Genomic DNA, 22,213 nt, shown 5'->3' with positions numbered 1-22,213 from the left:
TTGATATAATGTTTAAAATAATTTTTACTACCTCAGAACATGACACACCTCTACTAACATGAAAATGGAAAGCTGAGTTGGAGAGTTCAGCAAATCTGCCAAACAGCTGGTAAATTTCATGCTGTTCTCAGTGAGACCAAAACCACAGCTTCTGACTTTCTTCATCCCGCTGGAGCAGAAACTTGGCCGTCCAACACTCAACATCAGAGAGGCTGTCTTTCTCTGGACAGACGCGAGTTGTTTTTGGGACTAAGAGGGAGGCAACGGCTGGCTGCTGCTGGCATGATGTAAATGATAAGTGATGTTGTGTTTGTGAAAATCATGGCCAAGCTGTGGGAGCAGAGAGTCGTTGTTGGAGAAAGTCTCAGGTTAGAGCACTTCCTGTTTGAACGGGGCTTGAACGGCTCAGAGAGAGCACAGCCTAGCTAGCGAGCCTCTGATTCTGTGCACACGCTTAAAGACGCCTCTGCAGGCCCCTCTGTAATTACTGGCTCCTCTAATTGAGCGATTAAGAGGGAGAAAACAGATTACTGCCCTGTGGGAGATCTAGCAATGTGGAGAGGTGGAATGCAGGGGACAGACGCATGAAGGGAGATGGGGGGTGAGGAAAAACGGGGGCTCAACATCCTCCTCTTCTACCAAACCCCTCACACCTGCCTCAGCATCTGAGCCTCCCAGTCCTCCCACTCGTCTTCATCAGCCGCTCGTGCAATTGTGCGTTTAAATCCGTGCTGCTCTTTGATGGTTTTAAAAAGGGCCGACAACAAACATTCATCAAAGTGGAACCAGCAGCACGTGGTCTTCATCAAAACCTTCAGCAAGGGAATCAATCTACCACACCTTCATCACAATATGGGTTCCAGCTCCAGTTGCACCCTATTTTTTTTACACGAACTGGACAGATTAAAGTGGGAGGGGGGATGTGAGACGAGGGGGGTGGCTGAGGGGAGGAGAGGGTTGTGAGAGTTGGAAGAGGTCACCGTGAGAGAAATAAGTGAATGGAAAGCCCAGCATGGATGCAGCTCGTGTGTGCAGCTGCAGCACGCTGTCCTGCATCCCTCAGACCCTTCACAGGACCCCGAGGTCAAGGTGAGTGAGCCCCATCTGCTTCTAGATGTTTTTCACTTCAACTCTATTAAATAACCCCAAAATGCTCAACGTAATGTTAGAAACAACAAGAAGACACTCAAACGTGTTTTTATTGTTGAAAATATATCAGCAGTATATAAAAAAAAAGGATCTGAGGATCTTGAATTTCTGGTATCGGTGATGAAAAATCATGTCTCACCGAAGAAACACAGCTCAACAAAAAGAGTTAATTAAAACAGATATATTAGTTTATTAATAATCTTTAAATCCTAGAATGGTTTTTAGTCAATAAATGTGACTGTTTCATTAGGGAAAAACTAATAATTTAACCTTTCCAGGTTTGAGGTTCCTCAATAGCAACTGTTGTTGCGAGTTAATGGGAGACCTAAACGGGTCCTATTATGATTAAAGTAATGATCTTGTGCATGAGAGCATGTGTTTGTGCGTCTTAAGTGGCCGCCAACCAGAGAATTAGTCAAAGTGTTGCCCTGTCCGTTTTTAGCAGTGGCTGCCTGAGGCTGCAAACACATCATACGCCATTATTTTTACGCAGATTTTGTCAAGTCTGGACTCAGATGGCCTGAATTATTCATCAGGAAACTGTTTAAATATGTGAAGAAAGTGTATTTATGTAAAGAAAATGTTGTCAGATTCATTTGAATTTGAGTTCTGAATGAATAAAAATAGGTTTCTTTGCTCAGACCTGTTTCCTTACTGCAGTCTCGGATCCCCAACAGCCCCCAGACTGTTCTAAAGTGAAATCATTTGCTTTTTTGAATGTGAATGAATGTGCTCCTCGCTTCCTTTTGAGGGTCTGAGGGTTTCTGCTTCTGTGGACATTTAAAAAGTCAAACTAAAATGTTTTTGTAAGATATTTACGTGAAGTGACATAATATACATTATTTTTTAGTTAACCCTCTTTTTTTTTCTCTCTTAACCTTGTAATTGTTTGTTGGTTTATTTCCATATTTTACGTTCTTTACATAATATTTATTTTATTGGCGGGCGGAATCTCCTTCATTGGATTATTTTACCTTTTGTCGTTTTGTTTACAATATTTTAAGGGGATGTGTGCAACAGGGTGACTTTTTTAGTGTTTGCTTGTTTTTTCTGAGGATTTCTGATCAATGTGATGGATTGTTTGGATTGCACAGAAATTGATAATATATTCACTTGTTAATATTTTATAACACTTGATGTTTTATTTCTAAATGTAATATTAATCTGCACTTGTAACTAAATTTTCTGCCATAAAATGAAAGATATCACCCAATAATGTGTTATTGATGCAAATATTGGCAGGAAATCTCAAAGAGCTTTGCTCTGAAAGTAAAAATTGAAAATGAAATGTAATTAGAAAAAAATTGCACAGACTTTTAACAGACACTCATCAATACAGCAATAAAATCGGATTTACTTTCAGTAATACTAAGAAACTTTATTTATAAAGCACTTAAATTGTCCATAGAGACCCGAAGTGCTGTACAGTGTTAGAGAGAAAAAAAAAACTTAATTGTGATAAAAGTGTGAGGGGAATGGGATGTAACAGCTTTAAATCAATATACAATTACTATATATTTTTGTTATTATATAGTTTTGGAAAAGCAGAACTAAAACTGCACCAGTAAAAAAAAACAAAAAAAAAAAACAATTTATGTATCCACAGGGTCTCACCTTTGCATTGATCAGGCAGCCCCTTTGTACAGGCCATAGCGAACACTTAACCCTTGTGCTATCTTAGATGACCCCACCCTTACATTGACGTGTTCTCCCTACCATGACAAAGGTGGATAAAGGTGGAAAGATTTCATGTAATCCATGGACACCAGTGAAGATCACAAATCATTGAAGAAAAAAGGTTCAGAGCACTGTCTAGTGGGTCTAGATGACCCAACTCCCAATGTTAAAGTGCCTAGGATAGCACAAGGGTTACACAACATGCAAGGGTAAGTAAGGGTGAAGTAGATGAGACGCAGGCACATCGTACAGATTTTTCATTTTTTACGCCCCGTCGAAATCCAGCGGAATGCGCAAAGAGCCTGTTAGTGCTGTTCAAGTAATAAGTACGTGCTTCATGGATTCAACTTGGCTGCTAGAATTCAGAAAATTTTATTTCACCTTTATTTACCCAGGAATTGTCCCATTGAGATTAAGAATCTCTTTTTCAAGGGAGCCTTGGCTAGGGGGAAACAATAAATTACATTTACAATAAAAATGTCAACATTAAAAACATAAAATCAATAAAAATGAGAGCTTATGTAAAACAGGTACAGTTAAAAGTCACTTTCTCCTCCAATCTCAGCCTGGATTTAAAAATATTCAGAGGAATGAGTTCTTTTAATTTCCATCTTTTTTGTAGAGTGTTCCATGTGGAGGGGGCAGAAAAGACAAAGGCCTTTTTTTCCCAGTTCTGTACGAGCAAATGGAACAGCGAGCGATAGATGGTCATTTGAGGGCAGTCCGTATGATTACACAGTCCTCAGCTTGATCAGGCTGCAAATGTAGGAATGTAAAAGTCCAAGAAGTGATTTGTAAATAAAAATACACCAGTGTGTGAACCTCCGGGTTGACAGAGAAGACCATCCCACTCGAGAGTACAGTTCACAATGATGAGTCGAGGCCTTGCAGTTTGTTACAAACCTTATAGCGGCATGATACACGGAATCAATCTAACTCAAACACTGAGCTGTCGCATTCATATATAAAAGGTCTCCATAATCTAAAATGAATAAAAAAGTTGCTGTGACAAGTTGTTTTTTAATCCCTAATGAAAAACAACACTTGTTTCGAAATAAAAAACTCAGTTTCAATTTCAGTTTCCTAACAAGATTTTCAATGTGGGGCTTGAATGAGAGTGCATCATCAATCAAGATTCCCAGATATTTGTACACGTGAACCAACTCAATTTCATTTCCTTCCAGAGTGGAAACTGTAAGGAAACCCTGTGGTGTTGTTCTTGAGATTGAGAACAGCATTAATTTGGTTTTGTCTGCATTAACCATTAATTTTAGCTGGAGAAATGTACCGTATACTCTACACTGTACACTGTACCGTGTCAAAAGCTTTTTGCAGAGATTTATCAGCAGTGGCAGGGGATGGGTCATAGCAATAAATAATAGTGTCATCGGCATAAAAATGCATATTTGCATGAGACACATTTTGACATAAATTATTGATATACATGACAAATAGGAAGGGTCCTAATACAGAACCCTGTGGCACCCCCTTGAGTACATTTAAGAATGCAGAACACAAACCATCATGTCTAACACATTGGGTTCTGTTCTTCAAGTAATTTGTGAGCCAGGAGACTGCACGATATGAAAGGCCAAAACTGATAAGTCTTTGTTTCAACACGACGTGGTCCACAGTGTCAAAAGCTTTTGACAAATCAATAAAGAGTGCAGCACAGTACTGCTCATTGTCAAGACCAACAAGAATGTCATTTATCACTTTTGTAGCAGCAGTAATGGTGCTGTGCTTTTTCCTGAAGCCCGACTGTAATGTTGAGAGAAGCTCATTTGAGTATAAAAATTCTTTAAGTTGATCACATACAAGAGATTCAAGAATTTTTGACAAGACAAACAAATTGGAGATTGGCCTGTAGTTGGTTAAAACTGCTGGGTCACCTCCTTTTAAGTGGAGAAGTAACAAAAGCTGACTTCCAGATGGAAGGAATTTCATGAGTTTGTATTGACAGATTAAAAAGTATTGTAAGAGGCTGAGCAATAAAATCAGTAGCCATTTTTAAAAAGAAAGGCTGGACAATCAGAGTGTAGTGAACATCCTACAGGTGTCCTATATGTGCAGTCAGTAAGGAGCCAGTAGTCTCACCCTACTAACAACTAGAGTGTGACGTATGGACACCGTACGTCAGTATCACTCATGCACTTACCACACGCACAGCAATGGTACGCTCCATCTTCATGATGTCCTTTGAGGTGGTCGTACGAACCTCCAGGGAACTGCAAGACACACCTATGCTCCTCTTCATGACCCCCTAACCCGAAAACCCGCAGCACCCTGACGGGTGCATGTGACTGAGGCCTTACTGCCAGCATTTCAAACCACAAGGCCCCAATATGGTTATACAGAGAGAATAAAGGACAAGATGGAATGCTTCTCCAAATCCACAAAACACGTGGATCCAATTGGCAATTTCCCATGAACTTGTCAGCACTTTCCGTAAAATGTAGAGCTGACCCGATGAGAATCAACTATCAGCCAAATTCTCCTGCCTGGTGTCCAGAAGCAGACATTCAACACACCACCATCCTCGTCTGCCAACTCAGCCACTTTCTCTGAGCGCCATGCAAAGCCACAAGGGTGTGTCAAACAAACCCCCAGAGACTTCATACTCAGGGCTCCTCCAGGTTCTTGCTCCTGGTGGAGCTTTTCGTCTGCCTCTGTGACTTCAGCTTTGGTGATGGATTGGCCCACTCCCGCCTCGGAGATCATCAAATGATTCCTTCCACCTCTCAACCATGTCCTCAGTCGAGGTCAGAAGCTCACCACCAGCGTTGTATAATGTTGGCAGAGAACCGCTTCCCCCTTTCAGAGGCGCCGAAAGGTTTGCCAGAATTTCAATGAGCCCCAATCAAAAGCCCTTCTCCATTTCCACCGTGTTTTGGTCGTCTGGTAATTGAAATGTAATCAACTCCAGTCTGGATGAACATCATTCTAGAAGCTATTTTAAGGATGGTTACCGTTTCTGGCTTTTTTTAAATAGAAAAGTTATACTGCATTTATACATTTGTTAAATGATGGAAAAAAAATGAGTGCTAACCAGGTGATAATGATTCCCCTCCTAATATGAGGGGTCAAGTCAGAGCACACCGGGACAAAATCTTCGGATGACTTAAGCTTAAACTCTGCCTCCAAATAAAGGCTTGTTTGTGCTCCGTCCAGAACGGATGCTGAATAATTACTTTCCAGCACTCATAGTTAGACAGCCTTCCTAACTAGTGCCTCAATTAGTAGCTGTAATCTGCCCACTGTGTTGTTTGGCCCAGTTTCCTGGAGTGAACTCCCCCCATGCTGTGACCTCAGAGGTGCTTTTTGCCTCGGCGAGGGTTGCAAAACAGGCAGGAACAGTCACCTCTCTGTTTGAGGCAATCAGGTTGTTTGCCCCTCACTGGATGTGTTTGTACTGGATTTCTGTTAGCTTGATGTAAACTTGGCACCTTGTCCTCTCTGTCTGCAAAAACACACATCCATTATGAAACAAAGAGCTGACAGCTGCAGCTTCTCTGCATTTCTGCAGATTGGCGCCGCTCTAGTGGCAACACTGAAGTTGTTTTTGATGAGATTTCTTTTTGTTTTCCTTTTGTTCAAATGTTTAGCCAACGTTTTTAAGAATTTGAGCTCACTGCTCTGGCTGGAATATACGATTTAGTAAGAATGTTTTTGTTTTTTTAAACTTCATCTGTCCAACAACTGAGCAAACAGATTAGAGCTGAAGGCCTTTTGTGTTGGACAGGTTTCACTATTACATAAAGAGGTTATGGATCGTCGGATAACCAGGGCATAAATTTGTATGAACCCCTTTTCTGTTTTTTTTTTTTACATTTTTTTAATTTATTCAGTACATTTTCTGTTTTAAGTTTTTTATTAAAGAGGAGGGAGAGGGGAAAGTGTGTGTGTGTGTGTGGGGGGGGGGTAGTAGAAAAAAAAGAAATAAAGAGGGAGGGGGAGAAAGTGAAAGGATACAAGTGCAGAGTTGCTAATTTGAATAGGTTATTATTTTAAGCTGTGTAACATTTATACCAGATCTGCAGAAAGACAAATATTACCTCCAAACGTGAAATTCTGACACAAAGATAAGCAGAAGACATCTGTCCATTGATACACTGTGGGTTGGGAGGAGGGATAAAGCAGAAAGGGAGCAGTGTGCACGTGCACGAGGGGGTGGAGCTACATGCACGCTGCCAAAGTGAACCATGTGATCGTATAGGGGAACCAGATCCCCCCCAGCCCAACCAGCCAGACCAGGAGAGAGGGGGAGACCCCCGGACCAGGAGGGTCCCCAACGACGGGGGCTGCGTGGGTCCCCCGCATTTTGAGTTTTTAAAAACATTTTACCCTCAACTTCTTCCCTTCATCACCTTCAATATTAATCAGAATCAATTTTTTATAAACCTGCTATTACAATTATCATTTACATTTTAAACCCATATAATAAAAATTCCTCATTCACATTAAATACGAAGAAAACTTTGCGACCATATAATATTATAAATCATAAAGTCTTTTAATTAGATGCTAAACTTTGGAGAGTTTCCTTTACAATCTCTTTTCCTCCTTTAGCTAGCGTGCCTGTTTCCATGGCAACACAGAGGTACCCATCTGTGAACGGGACAGCAATCCCAGAGACCCCTGTGGGTTCAAACGCTACAATCTTTGAGCGGGACGCTCTGCTGGCCGTGGCTGAGGTGGTGGTGCTGGCTGTCATCCTCGTGATGGCGTTGCTCAGCAACGGGATGGTGCTGATGGTGTTGCTACGGCGGGGGAAACGTCACAGCCCGCTGCACCAGTTTATGCTCAACCTCTGTGTGGCTGACCTGGTGGTGGCGCTGTTCCAGGTAACACACAGACATACACACAAAGACACACACAATGATTGCTGGTGTGTTGATGAGTCTGTGCGCACACTTAAATCTTTTAGGACTTACGTAATTCTGAAATATATTTAAAGTCCCACTCCGATCAGCTTTTATCTAAAAAGTGTTCCCAGTGATTTTTTTAATTAGGAATTTGCCATTTTTTGCCAAATTAATTTTACAAAAACTGCATTGTTTTGTAGGACATCGTTTCTGCCAAACAGCAGTAGTTTGTGATAAATTCGTCCTCTGAGTTGTGTGTTGCGCCCCATTTGAGTCTAGGGGTACAGTCTTGGCCCACTTCTCATCAGCCACCTGTTTACAATTTCTCCCTCTAGCTTACAGCCCCTCCCACCCCCAATCTAACAAAACAAAACTGGAGAGCAACATTGGAGTTACCCAGTCGTGCAAAGACGTACATGGATCTATTTGTCTACAAGTGGATTCATCAGAATGAACTGAAGCATGGGGAGGCTTTCTTTGCTTCACAAATATTAGGTTGTTTTTTTTTCAAATGCATTTTTTCGTCTGCTCCTGATTCCCAATGGTTTGAATGAAAAAAGACTCAGAAATGTAATTAGATGCCTAATTTCTTTACCTATGTCCTCCATCATCAGAAAAATGCAACATGTAAAAAACACACATTTGTCAACACCATAAATATTTACATGAAATTCATCCCTGTCCACAAAGTGTGCTTTTACGTTTGATTCCAACAAAACTGGTGAGAACTTATGTAACATCCGTGCTCACACGCTCTTTCTCTGGGAGGTGTTACCCCAGCTGGTGTGGGACGCCAAGGGCCGCTTTCCTGGTCCTGACTTCTTGTGTCGCCTGGTGAAATACCTCCAGGTCCTCGGGATGTTTGCATCCTCATACATGATAGTAGCCATGACGGTGGACCGCCACTATGCCATCTGCTGCCCCCTGCAGGCACATCGCAGCTGGGCCACAAAGAGGTGGAACACACCCATAGCTGTGGCCTGGGGGCTGTCACTGCTGCTCAGTCTGCCTCAGGTAGGACCACACGGCCCCGGGACAATTCACTCTTAGATGATGTTTTTGTTCTTTGAAGCATCAGTTCATTACCGAGAATGTCACAAAGTGACAAAAAGTGTTTAAATCTAAATTTTAAGAAAATCACCTGATGAAATGTGGTAATCTTCCTTTATTCTTTCGAAATATGCAACACTTCCCTAAATATTATTAATCAAGAGCAAAAGCTGGTTCAGTGCATTGTCTAGTGGGTCTAGATGACCCAATTCCCAATGTTAAAGTGCCTAGGACAGCACAAGGGTTAATGAGGTGGAACAGATGATGATTTCTGGGTTTTGTTGCAGCCACAGGATTTGGACCTGTTTGTCATTGAGAAATATAATACAATCTAAACAATTTGTAATAAAAAAAACATTTCCACATTAAAAAACTGTCTTAGGTAAGAGAAGAATTTTTTTAAAGAAAATGAATAACACAAAAAGCCTGTGCGTTTCTGTCTGTGGGGTGAGTTTGTAGCATAACATGAAGGAAATTTATCAAAATGAGTACAAATGTGACACAATTTTTAAAAAGTACAAACTGTGGTTTTAAGATTTTACACCCTTTAAAAGATATAAATCAGAAAATGAGAAGCCTTAATGGGAAAATATTTGGACAATCAGGACTTTGTGACATTGTTTGATACCTTGACGTTTAATTTTTTCAAATTCTTTATGTGGTCATATGAATAACGATTATGTGTTGAATGTGTTAAAGTGTGTGTGTAAAAATAGGAAAGATTAGGAGATGGGAATTTATCATGTTTTTTTTCTACCCACTCCTTTTTCAAGCACTAAATTGTGTTTAATTTTCTCTTAATTTGTGATTGAAAATAAGAGGAAATCAATCCATCCAAACCGTAAGAGATGGATTGATTGATGGAGTTTTTGTTAAAGTATGTGGAGGCAGTAGTCTAATGGCAAAATCTTGAATAAGCAGAGTCGTTCAGTCGATCACTAAACAAGAAAAACAACAAAACAGTGTCAAAATCACAAACACATAATCAGACCAAAGGATTTAGATTTGTTTCTTTGTGCAGGTTTTCATCTTCTCCCGTTCAGAAGTGGCTCCAGGTGTGTATGAATGTTGGGGGAACTTTGCTGAGTCTTGGGGGCTGAAAGCGTACGTTACCTGGATGACCCTGGCTGTCTTCCTCCTTCCCGTCCTCATCATTGCTTTCTGTCAGGTGCGCTGTCAAATCGGACATGCTGCCCTTTCATCAGCATGTGTTTTCCCTTTCCGATACAAGTTTCAATTCTTTTTCAGGTGCGCATCTTCAGAGAGATTCATCACAACCTGTATCTGAAATCAGAGAGCCGTCCGTCCAGGAAATCCCCATCCCACAGAGGAGGCAGAAATGTTCGGGAAAAGGGAGGAGGAGCAGGGAGGTTCTGCCTCCCCCTCGGTGTCTCCTCTTTTATGTTCAAAGATCATAGGAATTCTGACAGTTTTTACCCAAGATCCACCTCACAACACCTTCCGATGGGCCCACGCAGGTCCACACGGACTGAGACTCCTCCCTTAGGTAACTTGGTGTTCAAGTATTTTAAATGGGATACAGCAAAATGAATATAAGAAATACAAGAAATGTAAATATCCAGCTTCTGTTAGTTAGGCATGAAGCAAATAGAAGCCTGAAAACACAAAACAAACACAAGTTCTGCTGTCAGTTTCAGTCCTGCCATTTGACCCTAGAGCGCCCCCTGCTGCCAGCTCCATGCGCCCACCTGAGGCCCCCCAAGGTGGACAGGTGACGGCTGCCATGTCAAAGACTGTGAGGATGACCCTGGTCATCGTCGTGGTCTACTCGGTGTGCTGGGCGCCCTTCTTTAGCGTGCAGATGTGGGCCGCCTGGTACCCTGACCCCCCCCAGAGAGGTGTGTGAACACACGACCCCCACGCCTGTTTCTACTGTGTGTAGATTTTTAAAATTGACAGGATTTTCTTTATGAAATAAACCGATCCAAAAAACAAAACAAAACAAAAAAATCATATGTTGTTGTACAAATATCTAACTTTAAAAAGATTAAACAAAGGACTGGCGTATCTTTTGCAGAAAAGCATCCTTTTCAGCTCAAAACCTAACATTTGCCTGTTATTAGGAGCAATATAGGCAGAGGGGGTTCTACATTGAATTACTCCACAGGTGAGACCCTCTAAACTTTGATCTGAAAACAGCAGACGGCTAACGGGGAAAACGTTGTTTTTCCATAAGAGATCATGTTTGCTTGGTCTGGAAAGTGAAGCTTTGACCAGCTATTCAGCAAACACTGAGCAACTGCTGTCATCCAGTAATACGTGATCGCTGCACCTTATTTCAATTTAGTTCAAAGATAAGTAAACTTTCTTTTTTCTTACCCAAAACTGTTTATGGAATAACCTAAATCACATTTTGAGCTTTGTCAAATTTGTGTCCAGTTCACATGTACAGACCCACTCCAATGAAAATTGGGTTTTTTGTTGTTTTTAACACATTCGTGTAGCATTTTTCTCATGGTGGAGGACATAAATTCAAAATATTTAGGCTTAAAATTGCAGTTCTGAGTTTTTCTTTAATCAAATCTTCATGAATCAGAAGCAGATGCAATATGTGGTTGGAAAAAGCTTATAGTTGTGACGTCGTACCGACAAACAGCTGCTCCGCTCCATTCTGATTCATCCATTTGTAGACGATTAGATCCGTGTACGTCTTTGTTTTCCTCGCCTGAGCTGGAATCTGGCTTAAAACTCTACGACTGGAAAGCTCCAACATCAATGGCCATTTTTGTTGCACTGCTAATGTTAGGTTGGGGCTGTGAGGGGCTGGAAGCTCACAGGAGAGAGTCTAAACAGATGGATGATGGGAAACAGTGGCAGGCTTACTCCACGCCAACGGGACCATTGGCGTGGAGTAAGCCTGCCACTGTTTCCTATCATCCATGTGTTGCCCACAATTCAGAGTTGAACTCTTGCTGCTCTGCAGAAACTATGTTCAACAAAACAACACATTTTTTTTTGTTTTATTTTGGCTAAAAATGGCCCAATCCTAATGAGAAAAAAAAACAAGGGGAATGCTTAGAAATTAGATTAAAATGTGATTAGAGTGGGACTTTATAGAAGCTGTGGATTATCTCTTTTCTTTCTTTCTAAACTTGTTAGGATTTCTGAAGTAAATATAACTCTAAGGAGAAGAATGAAAACCTAGAAACACATTTGTATTCTTTAGTGATCCGTACATATTCATAGAAAAAGCAAATTACTCATCTGTTTCAACTGCTAGTTCACACCCCCCTTTTCATCAGTTCACCTTAGAAGAGTTATTTATGGAAATTTTCTAGGAAAAAATAAAAATATTTTTATAATGAATGTCAAAAAAATAGACAACATGTTTAATACATTAGTGTGCAATGATACAAGCAATAAAATTAAGATTATTAGTTGTATAAACAATGACTTTTCAGCCTGAACAAGTACAGTTAACTTTGACACACGTGGTCAAAGCAAATGAATGGTGATCCAAAGCAAGTCTAAAGAGATCATTTTGCAGAGATTTGCACTTAATCAATTGCTTTGTGTCCAAAAGCATTTGCTGTTGAAGGAAATGAACAGGAAACTGCCACTAGGTTACGCCCAAATGACTAAATGAGAAAAACTGTAGTAGCATGCAAATCTCCACATTTTTGTTTATTATTATTATTTCCAAAGACAAAAATCTTCCTCCTCCTCCAACAGATGCAGCTTTCACCCTGCTGATGCTGCTGGCCAGCCTAAACTCGTGCACCAACCCGTGGATCTACTCCGCTTTCTCCAGCAGCGTCTCACCTGAGCTCCGCCTGCTGCTCTGTCGGGGGAGCTTTCATCACAGAGGCTCTTTACCCGGAGACTCCAACACCACACACACCTCCAACGCCTGAGCAAATGACAGCGAACACTTGGCTAAAACAGGAAAAAGGAGTTTTTGCTGCACGACTGTGACACAGAAAAATCGGCGTAACTATATCATTTATAGCCTATGACAGTCCTGCACTGGATGAAACAGGGGTTAGATGCAGGAGAGGTCCCTGATGTGGTCATCATCATCGAACTAGGTTGACTTTTTTGTCAGTATTGTGCCAGATTTCTCTGTCTTGTAAAACTACAAAACTTTGCCTTCATCAGGATTTCCTCCGTTTGTAAAATAAGATTGTAAAATAAAATTTCCTGATTTAGCTTAGAATAGAATAGAATAGAAGAGAATAGAAGAGAATAGAAGAGAATAGAAGAAACATCATTGCCAGCAGCAGTTAAACTGTGGGTGGTCTGACAGCAGCAGTGCACAGGGCAATAGAGTGAAAGAAAAAAGAGACAGCACAAGACGAAAGGCAAGAAACATGGTGATAGAATACAAGAAATGAATTGATAAATAGAATTAGGGAAAAGGTGATTTACAGTTATGTGTTCAGTGTTTGTCCATTTTACAGAGGGATCATTTGGGGGGGTTTAGCATTTGAATGGCCCAGGGGAAGAAACTGTTTGGGAGTGTGTTGGAGTGTGAATTGATCGACCTGTAGCGCCGTCCTAAAGGTGTCAGGTCAACGGGTGGGGGTGGGGTTGGATCATCAAAGATAGTTATACTATAGCTGAGATTCTTCTTTGTCTAATAAACATACGCTATATTACTAAAAGTATACTACCTGCCTTGCCTCACATATGAACTGAAGTGTCATCCCATTCCTAACCCATAGAGTTCAATTTGATGTTGGTTCACCTTTTGCAGCCATTACAGCTTCAACTCTTCTGGGAAGACTGTCCAGAAGGTTGAGGAGTGTGTTTATAGGAATTTTTGACCATTCCTCCAAAAGTGCATTGGTGAGGTCACACACTGATGTTGGTGGAGAAGGCCTGGCTCTCACTTTTTGCTCTAATACATCCCAAAGGTGTTCTATTGGGTTCAGGTCAGGACTCTGTGCAGGCCCGTCAGGTTCATCCACACCAGACTCTGTCATCCATGTCTTTATGGACCTTGCTTTGTGCTCTGATGCACATTCATGTTCCCGCTCCAAACTGTTCCCACAAGGTCAGGAGCATGGAAATGTCCAAAATGTTTTGGTACCTGAAGCATTCAGAGTTCCTTTCACTGGAACTAAGTCCTGAAGAACAACCCCACACCATAATACCTCCTCCACCAAATTTCAGTCTGGGCACAATGCAGTAAGAAATGTACCGTTCTCCTGCCAACCTCCAAACCAAAGCATGATTCATCACTCTATAGAAGGTGTTTCCCCTGTTCTAGAGTCCAGTGGCGGTGTGCTTCACACCACTGCATCCAATGCATTACACTTGGTGATGTGTTGCTTTGATGCAGCTGCTCTGTCATGGAAACCCATTCCATGAAGCTCTCTGCGTGCTGTACTTGGGCTGATCTGAGGGTCACATGTTTGGAGATCTGTAGCAGTTGACTTCAGAAAGTCTTTGACCTCTTTGCACTATGAGCTTCAGCATCCACTGACCCCTCTCTATCAGTTTACATGGTCCACCACTTGGTGGCTGAGTTGCTGTTGTTCCCAAACTTTTCCAATTTGTTCTGATAGAGCTGACAGCTGACTGTGGAAGATTTAGGAGCGAGGAAATGTCACCACTAGATTTGTTGCGTTCTTTCACAAATGTTTGTAAAAACCGTCTGCATGCCTAAGCGATTGATTCTAAACACATGTGGCCAGACCAAGTGATTAGGACACCTGATTCTGGTCATTTAGATGGGTGAGCCAATACTTTTGGTAATGTAGTGTATTTCTAGAGACTTTTTGTAAGGACAATTTGAGAGCGCTGATCAACCTTTACTTTCCAGGGTTTTCAACCAACAGCTTTTTATTCCCTCAAGCAAAGCTGTTGACATTTTTCAATAGATGTGTAGAATATAGCTGAACTTTACTTTGTTGTGATTAGCTTATTTGAACATCAAATTTCTGTCCACATTTTTTTCTCACTTTCAATTCTTATATCAAATTTATAATGTTAATTTTTATTTTTTAAAGTTCCTCCCTCTTGGTTACCTAACTTAGCTTGCATTTAAGCCGTACTGCAAGACAGTCTGTGTACATATTATAGAGTAAAAAATAGTTTTAGTAACCTTAAGGAACACTAGCATTGTTTAAAAAGACGTCTGCTAACTAAAAAGGTTAAATATTTTCTTAACTCTGTGTAGTATAAAAACGTCTGTGACATCTGCGCCAGCAGGGGGCGCCAAAGATACAACACGTTTTCAACTGACTTTTTTAGCTGCAACTGTTCATTTAACACTGATGGTCTGTGGCTATGAAGGTAAAAATGTGTCAAAAAGAACGCACTTGTAGATTTGATTTGAGAACTTGTAATATAGAATGTGAATACTTGTGCATCAAAAATCTGCATCTGTGTGTAAAAATCTTCTGCTGTGAAGTGACAAATTTCCAATTGCATGTGTTCATTTAGAGTTACAACTTCAAATCTGTGATTCCAACTGCTCAAATGTGCTTCTCCGTGTGCTCCAATCTGCTGCCGCAAATCACAGGTGTGCTACAACTGTGCTCTGACTTCTGACACATTCCTTGCGAGAAACTTGAGTCAAAAGTGATCTGTGTCCGATAATGGGACTAGGGGGGGAGGGAGGGTAGGAGGAGACGGAGTCAACCAATCAGAGTGCTGGATTCGGAGAACTTGGTCAAGTTAGAAAGATCTTCACAGATTCACACTTCCTGCTTCAATAACTCTTATGATAAACGTTCAAATGTGACAGCAAGTCTCTCAATCATTTTGTATGAACACAGAGAGTGAACTAAAAATGCATTTCTACAGAAAAACTTAGTTTTCTCCTGCATTTTAATGATAAATGATCTCTTCGTGCTTTAAATGCAGACATGCAGCTAGATGGCTGCAAACGGACAGGATCAGATGATCATCTTTGTTGTAGCAGGACAACAGGGCCAGGGCTATTGAGCAGCTTTATTATAAATCATATGGATAAACATTTGAAAAAAATATATTAGATTAGATAAATGCGTTCTCCGCGACGTTCCAGGCGACAGCGCGGCGGCGCGCGGCTGTGGCGGACTCAGCCCGCTGAGCGACGGCTGGGTATGCGCGAGCGACAGGCGTGCCCCGCCGTCGGCCAGCGGGATCCTCGCTTCTTCTTTCCTCCGCTGAGCGAGGGCGTAGACCTCGCCGTCTGTCAGCGGGATCCTTGCTTCTTATTTCCTCCGGAGCTCGGCGGCTGGCCGCTGAGCGAGGGCATATATAGCGCGGTGTCACACCGCTGCCAGCCGCCGAGGTCCGCGGAGGAAGGAGAGGCCATAGGAGAGACCGAGGATGCCGCTGGACGAGCGCTGAGCACCCGCAAGCGACAGGCGTGCTCCGCCGTCGGTCAGCGGGATCCTCGTTTCTTCTTTCCTCCGCGGAGCTCGGCGTCTGGCCGCGGTGTCGCGTACCAGCGACACGCTACGCCCTCGCTCCGTCAGCGGCCAGCCGTTCCTCAGCGGGCTGAGTCCGCCACAGCCGCGAGCCGCCGCGCTGTCGCCTGGAACGTCGCGGAGAACGCATTTATCTAATCTAATATGTTTATTTCAAATGTTTATCCATATGATTTATAATAAAGCTGCTCAATAGCCCTGGCCCTGTTGTCCTGCTACAACAAAGATGATCATCTGATCCTGTCCGTTTGCAGCCATCTAGCTGCATGTCTGCATTTAAAGCACGAAGAGATCATTTCTCATTAAAATGCAGGAGAAAACTAAGTTTTTCTGTAGAAATGCATTTTTAGTTCACTCTCTATGGAGTTAATTCAGTCTCAATAATCAGAAATGCACACAACCGGTTTTACAAATGCACACGCTCCGATTCACAAATGTCATTTTATGCAAACGTGAAAAATAAATTCGGAAATACACACCCTGTGTTTCACAAACACACAGATTGTGTTTCACAAATGCACACTAAATGTTTTACAAATGCACAATAAGTGTTTCTCACAAATGTGCACACTGTGTTTCACAAAAACATTTTAGAAATTCACAATAAATGTATCAGAAATACACAGTAGGTGCTTCACAAACATGATTTTTAGGTACACATGTGATGTGAACTCACAGATCATTCGAATTGCAGACTGTGCATTCAAAATCCCGTTCTCGTTTGTGAATCTCCCCGTGTGTGTGAGAGATTTTTCTACGGTGAATATTGAGACTCATCTGACGGAGCGGGTCAACTAATCTCACCATTGGCTAGTGAATCTGTCAATCAAACTCATAGGCAAAGCAGGCGGGTTCGCTTTTAGCCAATCGAATGGCCCCTTACACTTTCTCTACGCTTTCTGCGGGTGGCAAAAGCCCCGCCCATATTTGATTCTGTACCAGTCGGTCGTTAGCGTGTTAGTCTTAGCATGGCTTGTCGGTTTATTGCCTTCGGTTGTCAAAAATTACTGGCTTGTGCAACTTTTCAGTGGACCTGGAAGCAAGGCAACAGTGGTTGAATGCAGTTGACATTGAATCCATCGAACTCTGTACTGGTCATGAGATTTAAAATGAATGTTTCACTCGGGATTGTACGTTATTCTCTTAGCTTTCATGCTAGCGTCATTTCAACACTCAGACACGGTTTTGATCATATGAAGGTGGAGGAGAAAAATCTTCAACTTCCACAGGTTTTGTGGAGAAACTGGCATCACTTTGCTCCGTACCACGCAGTGGGACTACATTACCTCAAGTTCATCTCACTGTCAATCACAGATACCCAATACACCTCCCCTGCTCAGCCCGAAGTCACTTTGCTTGACCTTAATTTTATTTTTTTAATAACTCAAATGTCATTGATTTTATATTGTAACCATATACATATACACCTCTTGGCCAGGTCACCCTTGCAAAAAAGATCCTCATCTCTCTGGGTTTTATAGCTGGTTAAATACTACACAACAAAAGATGGTCATAGAACAACAAAGTGCAAACATTCACCCTTTATTGCAGAGTAAAATTCAGTGAAAACATGGACAGATTAAAACATCAAAATTTAAGCAAATGTGGGATCTCTACTGATTTGAATTTTATTTAAACTGGAACTAATTTTCATAACTTCCTTACATACAATGAAGTCCCTTGAACAATACAGCAGTATTGATTTGAACTCTGTCTTGCCCCGCTCAGTCTCTCTTCTTCTGTATGTAATTATGTCGCCTAAATTAAGTTCTAAACACACTGGACAGTAAAGATGTAGGTCCACTCCCAAACGGTCTGAATTCCACAATGGATTGATGTCGTCTTGCAGTTCCAACATTTGTGGACCCAAAAGGGGACTGTCCCATACCAAGACATTGATCCCAGGATGAGGTTCAGTCATGGATCCACTCTCCTCCCATTCAATCTCTGGAACCAGCATACCCTGACAAAAAAAAAAAAGATACTGTTTATGAACAGCACTGTTTTTTTTGTGTTTTAGATTATGTAGGAACAGTGACCGACTAATAATAACTTATATTGTTGCTGGCAGGCAGACCTCATATCTCCATAACTGTTTATAATTTGCAAATAAGTGAACCTTAACAAAGTAGTGACATTAGTACATCTGATGGCTCATAATGCCATGCATTGTGATGCATTTTGAATTTGCAGATGTGCTATTCTTCCTACAAACAAACAATTTAGGGAAATTGTTTGCACCACACAACAATAATCCTTTTCATTCATTTTCGATGAAAATTCACTGTAGTCATTATGATTTCATGATACTCTTCTTGATACTTTCCACTTTAGTCAAACTGCACACAAATCAGTTGTCCAGTACAGTGAGATTAAATAAAGCATTTACCCGGGGATCAGAAACAGGGTTCTGGGTCAAGCCCAACTGCCACAGCTGATTTGGTGTCATGCTTTGCTCCGTCCTGATTGGATGGCTGTCCCACGCGTCACTAAAGACATCCAAACTGGCCTGAATGCATGGTAGAAAAATGTAATGGCAGCAGAATACGTGATGTGACTGATATTGAGAAAGTCTTCGTCCTCAGGAGAGAGCAGGATGTTGTAATATAAACCAGTAACAGTCATGAAGACATCACACCAGAGGAGCTCAATCCTGTATTTGAAAAAAAGCAAAAAGAAATATTATATTGTCAGATTTATTTTTAATACATCATTCACTTTTATGTATCAGGGCTCCAGACTAACTTTTGTCACTAGGAGCATAGTGGCCCCTAACTGAAAATTTTAGGGGCACAACCAGAAAATTTAGGGGCGCATACCGTAAATCAACATTCTAACCAAATCTACTAATTTCCACTGTATTACTAATAAATACTTTAATAATAGATGCAGAAATTACAATGTGCTGTTTCTAATTCAGTGTCACATTTTATTCTGCACTTTTGAAGATGCAACATGAAGGTAAACTGACAGCACCATCGCTGTCACGACAGTACAACTAAGTAAAAATAGTAAAAAAAATACCATACATTTAGAATAAAAAAAAGTTTTTAGTAACAAGTGATTACCGTAGTAACCTTTCGTAATTTCACAGTTTCAAATAATACTTAAATGTATGTAAATATTAGAGGATGGAAATTCATGTTGGTGACACCAAATAGGTGCAGCCAAGATGCACAATAAGCGTGTTTGAGATCACCCAGATGGACGCAACGCTGCACAGATCACCTGGTGTGTGACGTATATTTTTGTTTTTGCTCCAACATCACCTGTCAATCAAAACAAAAATATCACGAGAAAGGGGTGGAAGCAAGACCCCAATCAGAGCGAATGCAGCTGGAAATTTAGTATTGAACTGACTAAAAGTTGCCCTACAGACTAAAAAACAATGCATTATGGGACATGCGTCCTGATGGGTTTTTTGTAGTTCACCGATCAATTAAAATAATTTAAAATACCAACTGATTAAAAAAAGGCTACATCCATTACAAAACATTAAAATAATTATAAAAGACAGCTCATACTTAGGGGGAGAGGCATATTAAAACGAAATTGAATGTTAAGGACAATTCCTAATTCCTGGTCTCTTTCAGTCTCGCTGCAGCTTCGATTTCATGCGAGTTTGAGACCCCTGCTGTACACTCTGTCACTGGTACACTAGCTGCAGGTCGGAAGAACGAATCAATAGTTCGCTTGCTCATAGCTCAGACGCACATATCAGGTTGTGATGATATTTGTCTCCGTTTCCTTCCCACGGATGTTTACGCGCTCGATTATCTCTAGGCCCCGCCCCTCCACACATTTTAGCCACTTGCAATGACTTTCCCTATTCTTCTCAGACGCATTGGCCGCCTCAGGCATCACTCAATGAAACGCGAGTGTGTGCTCGCGTGTGCTCCAGTCTCATGAGTATTCGCGCGAGTGTGTGTCTGCCTGCGTGCGTGTTCGCTCGCGTCTCATTGATGATTTCATCTCTCATTTCATCGATCATTGACGTGCTCCTTTCATGTTTAATGTATAAAAAATACGGAGGGTGGGGGAGGCAAATTTACTGGTAGCACATGTGCGACTGGGTGTAAAATTCAGTCGCACACTCTCAAATCTTGGTCGCAAAATGCGACCAAATGGATGCAGTCTGGAGCCCTGTGTATATATTAAAGCTTCTAAAACTAGGTTCAACTCACCGTTGATTGTGTGTACACTTTTCCCACAATGAAGCCGTTTGTGTCAGTTGTACGTACTGTGAGCATTAACTCGGCTATGCCCACATTTTCTCCTCCGTGATCTCCTCTCACCCTGACAATAACATGAAAATCATGTCTCAAACACATAATTACAAATGCATCGCCAATACGGTACACATCAGTTTAAAATGTAATGTTCTTATGCATGATGCCAATAAGTAGAATTTCTAGGTTAAAAAAATTGCAGGAGTGGGTTACATGTATCACTGAGGAAAAAAAGGAGGTGAGAGAGACTGTTAAGGGGGGGTAAAATGTTATTCATGAGGGGAAAGTTTTAGAGTTGCCTTTGTTTATGGAGAGGAGTCTAAAAAAAGTAATTTTATTTTTGTACAAATAACCAAGTACTTATACTGCCTGATATGTGAATAAAATATTTCTTTATGAATGACATGAATACCTCAGAGGAAAGCCATAAACGTTCACAGCGTCACTGAAGAAGGCCAAGTGGGTGTCTGCACAGTTGTTGTCTGCTATCTTCTCAGGTACAAGATCTATGGAATACAAGTACAAATACTTTCAACTGACAGATATTTACAGCGGCAAAAATGCTAAATTCCCAATTGACAGGTAAAACAGTAATACAATAGGATGATAAAATATGAAATAGAATAGAATAAAAGGGTATTTAATAATCCCTGAGGAAATTTTTTTTAAATGGCCATCTTAAAAAAAACACAAACACACATTCATTACAAATAGAAATATTACAAAATAAAAAGATTGATAAAAAAAGGTAAATAATTGGAAAATCAGTGGGTAAAATTAAAAGAAATTACTTGTAAGATGCCCTGCCAGAGAGTCGTATTGCCTGATGGCACGAGGAACAAAAGATTGTCACGCTGTCACGCTTCAGTAATTCCTAGAGAATAAATAAAAACACAACAAACATGGATTAGATAATTTAGCTGTCTGATCTTAAATTACATAATTTTCAAATATATGAAAGGGGAATTTTTTAAAACACTCTTGCTATGATTACTTGAGCTTGTATTAAAGAACACCTTTAAAAAAAATCAGAGACAAGACACTGATCACAGGAAGCCTGTGTGTAATACTTACAGTAACTTCTACTCAAATCACTGTTGACAGCTGATTTCTCCCATCCACCCTTTCTGTGACTACTTATCGACTACAAAACAGCCTAAAAACATAATGTTTGGGATTCTTGTCATTACGTCATTGGAAGTAGAGATACGGGGAATTTAGTGGCTGTCACTCTGACACAATCTCACAGGGCTGGTCAGCACAATACGGGTTCTAACGTTAGAAACTTAATGAGGCTTCTTTCATTCAACAGTGGATTCATGTATGTTATATTTAAAAAATGCCGTTTTCATGATGAATGTCATATGAATTAACTTTGTTGCACATATCCACCCAGTCTTAAAGTCTGGGTTGTGAAAATGCTGTGTCTAACTTTAACCCGGATCGCGTTTACATAAAGGCAGCACACGGAACAACTAGCTAGTTAGCATAGCATAGCATCAGTGTTTAAACAAATCCCCGTCTCCAAATCAATACTTTTTATTAAACTTTCTTTGCTGCTGTAAATCCGGCATGCTTTTCCCCTTAGTTCCTTATGAATCATGTTAACAACCTACAGATCATTGGCTATAGATGCTAGCTTGAACCGACACCGGCTTGAACTTCACTCACACTCACAGGCAGCCACAACTTGCACAGGCTAAGCAAAACAAAGCTAAGCTAATTTGCGGTGGGGGTACTCTGCAAACGACTCGGCTGCAGTGTTCATAAAGCATTCACACATGTCACTTGGCTAAGGAGAACGCTTCAACTTAGTGTTCAATAACATTACAGGACGTACAACGAGGGAATGATCAAA

General features: G+C 41.0%; 1 protein-coding gene across 2 annotated transcripts; it reads left to right on the top strand.

The window, feature by feature from the left end:
• The first annotated feature begins 637 nt into the window (after window positions 1-637).
• LOC101170270 (vasopressin V2 receptor-like) lies at window positions 638-13,369 on the top strand. Of its 2 annotated transcripts, none has more exons than XM_020704328.2 (7): window positions 638-1,089; window positions 7,396-7,670; window positions 8,460-8,705; window positions 9,763-9,909; window positions 9,990-10,248; window positions 10,394-10,600; window positions 12,435-13,369. In XM_020704328.2, exons 1-7 carry the CDS (start codon window positions 999-1,001, stop codon window positions 12,614-12,616), a joined length of 1,407 nt encoding a protein of 468 aa, XP_020559987.1. In that variant the 5' UTR covers window positions 638-998; the 3' UTR covers window positions 12,617-13,369.
• The last annotated feature ends 8,844 nt before the right edge of the window (window positions 13,370-22,213 follow it).

This window comes from Oryzias latipes, chromosome 7, assembly GCF_002234675.1.
Source record: "Oryzias latipes chromosome 7, ASM223467v1".
Lineage (NCBI taxonomy): Eukaryota > Metazoa > Chordata > Actinopteri > Beloniformes > Adrianichthyidae > Oryzias > Oryzias latipes.
This window is presented reverse-complemented; position numbering and strand designations above follow the sequence as displayed.

Bases quoted from the DNA above. Each gene is read 5' to 3' on its own strand.
- LOC101170270 (XM_020704328.2), top strand. From the start codon at position 999: ATGGAAAGCCCAGCATGGATGCAGCTCGTGTGTGCAGCTGCAGCACGC. The intron at 1,090-7,395 runs GTGAGTGAGCCC...TTCCTCCTTTAG, and splicing joins CACAGGACCCCGAGGTCAAG to CTAGCGTGCCTGTTTCCATG. The intron at 9,910-9,989 runs GTGCGCTGTCAA...ATTCTTTTTCAG, and splicing joins TCATCATTGCTTTCTGTCAG to GTGCGCATCTTCAGAGAGAT.